The sequence below is a fragment of the Pan paniscus genome, chromosome 13 (genome assembly GCF_029289425.2).
Source record: "Pan paniscus chromosome 13, NHGRI_mPanPan1-v2.0_pri, whole genome shotgun sequence".
NCBI classification, from domain to species: Eukaryota; Metazoa; Chordata; class Mammalia; order Primates; family Hominidae; genus Pan; species Pan paniscus.
Genome location: NC_073262.2, coordinates 110765448 through 110770830, shown reverse-complemented (window position 1 = coordinate 110770830; position 5383 = coordinate 110765448). Strand labels below are relative to the sequence as shown.

At 42.4% G+C, this 5383-nt stretch overlaps 1 protein-coding gene across 1 annotated transcript; it reads left to right on the top strand.

Moving 5' to 3' along the window:
- Positions 1 to 1945: 1945 nt before the first annotated feature.
- On the top strand, positions 1946 to 4644 carry CRYGA (crystallin gamma A; the record flags this gene model as incomplete). The annotated part of the gene is made up of 2 exons (XM_034953850.2): positions 1946 to 2200; positions 4352 to 4644. Coding segments are annotated over 2 exons (528 nt in total), but the record flags the coding sequence as incomplete, so codon positions are not given.
- Positions 4645 to 5383: the final 739 nt, after the last annotated feature.

The following is a 5383-nucleotide window of genomic DNA, read 5'->3' as shown; positions in this document are numbered from 1 at the left end:
CTGTGTTCTCATATGAAAAAAATGTTTAAATCATTTCAATAAAGCATTAAAAAAATGAATACAGGCTTTCTCTCAGTACACTATAATGACTACTAGGAGGGAAGATGTTCTGGTCTTTTAGTACCTTTCCAAAATGCTGATTAGGCACATGGCTTAGCCTATCAATGTATGTAATAACAACTTGATCACATGAATGTCAGTACACATAATACATTTCTTAAGGTTTTGGTGTGCCATCTGTCTACAGAACAGTTTTCATCAGCATGTACAAAAACACAGGTGGAGATTGTAGACTTTTTCTGAAAATGGTGGTGTATTCTCATGTGGGGCTGGGAGACCAATGCAGCGTTTTCCACACTGGGTTTGATTATGGTTGTAAGATTTACCAGTAGGCCTGCAGCTAATTAGGGGGAGGCAAAGGAGGGAATCAGCAACTTGCGGTCCCTGCATGCACTGCTAGGTGTTTAGCTTCATAGGACTTCACCTAGTTTTCTTTTGCCTATCTCTGCTAGTTATGAGGAAACATTTTTTTCTCGGTAGCTACTGCTGTCTCTCCTTTTACCACCTGTGCATTTGCCTTACATGCTGCCTGAGGATTTTCACAAATGACATTGTGAATGTGTTGCTAGCTGTCGTCAAATACTCTTTTAGAATCCCTCGGTGGGTCTAAAGCACAAAGGTGTTTGATTTCATCTTCCTACATACATGTGGAATGACAAAAGACAGTCTGGGGTTTGGAGTCTTCCTCCACACTTGCACATCTGAGGAGTGCTTCTAAATCATTAAGTTGGCAGCAATGGAGAAGGCTGTTAGGCAGTCACTTGGGTTCAATGAAACAGTGATACTATTGAAAGGAAAAACACAGGCAAATCATCACGCTAATTTTAAAAAATAAAAGCAATGCTAGAAGGAGGGTGGCAGGGGGAGGGGAGTGAAAGGATCCTGTGTATTTTTCTGCTCTTTGAGCCTCTCACAGACTCTCAGGGTATCTTTTTATTTTTAGCTCAAGAAGTGTTTAATCTCCAGGCAAAATATACCTGCTTCCAGTATTTACTGCTTTTCACCAGCACCTCAAAGTCATACATTTAAAGATTGATTTTATTATTTTTTCATCTCATGAAATTGTTATATTTATAATCGAATTTTTTTTTCTGTCTGGCTGAAGATGGCAGATATAATAGAAAATTAAGAAAACAGCAGCAAAAAACAAAATATAACAACATAAAGCTAAGATCTATAATCTTGCCATTCATTGATTACCATGATTGATATGTTGGTATAGTACACACTTCTAATCTTATGTTTTCCCTACATAAATATAGGCAAAATATTTTTATCAAAACCCTATCATACTGATGAAGTCACTTAAGAAATATAATTGTCTTTCAATTAGAGGATTTTCTGTCTGGGATTTTTTGTTGCCTCTTCACACTTCAAGTCCTTCTGGAACGCATGTGTTCTCATAAGTGACCTCAGATGGAACCACCAACCTCCATCTCAGCAGTTTCCATAGGCAAACATTGCAGAATGCTGGGCATGTAATGCATTTCTAGTGAGCTGCATAGGATGAGAAGTGTGCCCTTTGTCTCCAAGGTCATAATGGCTCTGCTGACTTTAATACCTTTCACTGGAGCTAGTGAGGACAACTCGAAAATGCCAGAAAGAGAGAGAGCCCACTGCCCCATGATCTCAAATGAAAAAAAAAAGAGAATACAGAAATCCCCCTACGCACCACCCCCAGGTCCCTTTTGTGTTGTTTTTGCCAACACAGCAGCTTCCCTGCTATATATACCAGTTGCCCCTTTGTCCCTATCATACTAGATGCTAATCACCCTCTGTCAACAACCATGGGGAAGGTGAGCCTGTGGAGGTGCTGTGCCATGTCTATTGGGGGTCTGTGGTGTGTGGGGATGTTCCTTCCAGCTGACTGTCTACTGTCACCTTATTTCAACCTCAGATCACCTTCTACGAGGACCGAGACTTTCAGGGTCGCTGCTACAATTGCATCAGTGACTGCCCCAACCTGCGGGTCTACTTCAGCCGCTGCAACTCCATCCGAGTAGACAGCGGGTGCTGGATGCTCTATGAGCGTCCCAATTACCAGGGCCACCAGTACTTCCTGCGCCGAGGCAAGTACCCCGACTATCAGCACTGGATGGGCCTCAGCGACTCGGTCCAATCCTGCCGTATAATTCCTCATGTGAGTCTTGCTTCAACTTGACTGATGTGAAAGCATCAATGATCCATGGCCATCAATTCCTGTTTATAAAAGTCAGTTTGTTCCAACACAGGATGAGTGTTCACAGTAAGAATAGCAAGGCCTGACCCTCAAACATATATATTTAAAAAAAAGTAACAATAATCTCTATTTTTCTTACTTAAGGACATCATTTTAGGGCATGGGAAATCACAACATAGCCTTTAAATTAAACTTGGTAACATCTAGGTGATCCCTAATTTCTACATAAAAGTCACCTTATTCAGTAGTAAAAAAAAAAAAAAAAAAAAGAAAGAAAGAAAAAAAAGAAAAGTCTATCTAGTTTATCTAGATAATTTTTTTTTTGAGACAGAACTTCGCTTTCGCTCTTGTTGCCTAGGCTGGAGTGCAATGGCACAATCTCAGCTCACCACAACCCCTGCCTCCCAGGTTCAAGCGATTCTCCCGCCTCAGCCTCCCTTGTAGCTGGGATTACAGGCATGTGCCACCATGCCCAGCTAATTTTGTATTTTTAGTAGAGACAGAGTTTCTCCATGTTGGTCAGGCTGGTCTCGAACTCCTGACCTCAGGTGATCCACCCACCTCGGCCTCCCAAAGTGCTAGGATTTTAGGCATGAGCCACTGCGCCCGGCCATGATAATTATTTTTTAATGATGAAAAGTTAACAGACTATGAGATAACAATATAGGTATAATGTATTCTGACTGCATTGGAAATTTTTTTCACTACATTCTAGGACTTACTAGAACCTAGGAAAATATGTTTCAACTTGTGTGGATTTATAATTTCCAGGAGTCATTATCAACTAGTTTCTTACAAATATCAGAGACACACAAATGATTAGGATTTCATAGAACATGGTCCTCACCAAAATGCTGCTTAATCTTTTTAAATCACGTGCAGCATGTGTTTACACTTTCTGTTGGCACCAAATTATGTAGTGTGACAAGGAGATTCAAGAATTGAAATCACGGCCAGGCTCAGTGGCTCACGCCCGTAATCCTAGCACTTTGGGAGGCTGAGCTGGGCAGATCACTTGAGGTCAGGAGTTCAAGACCAGCTTGGCCAACATGGTGAAACCCTGTCTCTACCAAAATACAAAACATTAGCCAGGCATGGTGGTGCATGCCTGTAGTCCTAGCTAAGCAGGAGGCTAAGACAGGAGAATTGCTTGAACCCAGGAGTCAGAGGTTGCAGTGAGCCGAGATCATGCCACTGCACTCCAGCCTGGTGACAGAGCGAGACTTCGTCTAAAAAAAAATAAAAAAATAAAAAAACAAATTTAGGCCAGAAAAATTTGCAGATGCGCAAAGAGGTATAAATAAAATAGGCATTTCTCTGGGGCAAGAAACCCAAATGGCACAAGTGACTTGGCAAAATGTCACTTGAAAATACATGTGGACTCTCTGTAAATATAAATCACTGTAAATTATAAGTGCAAAAAGTGACTCAAAAACAAGCTTGATAAGACTCAATTATATTGAGTCAAAATGGAAATGAGAGTTGAAATCCTCACTACAGACTCACTGACTACAATTGTATTGATGATTGCTTACAAAGAACACACTTTTATTCCCTGTATTTTAATGTTTGTTTCTTCCACAACATCTCCAGTTCATTGATCAGGTCAGATTCGTTTTAATATTTTTCCTAATTTGTTAGAATAACAACATTGAAAGTGGGTTCAGGGGAGAAACACTTTATCAACTGGTTTAAAAAACCATGTTTCTAACCAGGTGCAGTAGCTCACACCTGTAATCCCAACATTTTGGGAGGCCAAGGTGAGAGAATCACTTGAGCCCAGGGATTCAAGACCAGCCTGGGCAATATAGTGAGACTCCCTCTCTACAAAAAAATTTTTAAAAATAAATTAGCCGGGTGTCGTGGTGCACACCTGTGATCCCAGCTACTTGGGGGGCTGAGGTGGGAGGATTACTTAAGCCCAGGAGGTGAAAGTTGCAGTGAGCAGTGATCCTGCCACTGTACTCCAGCCTGGGCAACACAGCAAGACCTTTATCTCAAAAATAAAATAAAAGCCATGCTTCATGAAGATGCAGACTGATTGTGTCACTTTCATTGACACCCAAGGATGCATGCTGTTTATTTTTGTTCTTTTGTTTATTGCCATGACAGACCAGCTCGCACAAGTTAAGGCTGTACGAGAGAGATGACTACCGAGGCCTTATGTCTGAGCTCACTGATGACTGCGCCTGTGTTCCAGAACTGTTCCGTCTCCCTGAGATCTATTCCCTCCACGTACTGGAGGGCTGCTGGGTCCTCTATGAAATGCCCAACTACCGGGGGCGGCAGTATCTGCTGAGGCCTGGGGACTACAGAAGGTACCACGACTGGGGGGGTGCAGATGCCAAAGTCGGCTCTTTGAGACGGGTCACCGATTTGTACTAAGCTGTGCCTGCCTTGTTGTGATCCCCATAGAAACATAATAAATATACAAGTTGTGTTCCCTGCACTAAGTGGCTCTTGTTTATCTTTATTTATTTATTTTATAATTTGTTTTGTTATGGAGTCTTGCTCTGTCACCAGGCCAGAGTGCAATGGCGCTATCTCGGCTCACTGCAACCTCCACCTCCCAGGTTCAATCAATCCTCCTGCCTCAGCCTCCCAAGTAACTGGGATTACAGGCATGCACCACCACACCCGGCTAAGTTTGTAGTTTTAGTAGAGAGGGGTTTCACCATGTTGGTCAGGCTGGTCTCAAACTCCCGACCTCAGGTGATCCGCCCGCCTCGGCCTCCCAAAGTGCTGGGATTACAGGCGTGAGCCACTGCACCCAGCTGAAGAGAGGAGCTCTAAAGAGAACTTCCACATAGAGAAGGGCAAGCCTGCTTCACTAGGCAATCTGGTAGCAAAAGTGTTAAACCAAGAGTTAAACAGCCTACCTCTGCTACTTACTAGTAGAGTAACCAACCCAGCCCAATTTTCCAGGGACTCTCCCAATTTTAGCACTTAAAGTCTTCTATCCCAGAAAGCCCCCCAGTGTCAGGTGAACCCAAATGGTTGGTTACCCCACTTCCTAGCTTATCTCTTTGAGCACGTCACTTTGTACCATCTCTGCGCCTAAATTACCTTACTGAAAACTGTAAGTAATAATAAATTCTTGCTTCACTAAATCCCAGGATAATCATAATGAAATGATGGGAAAAG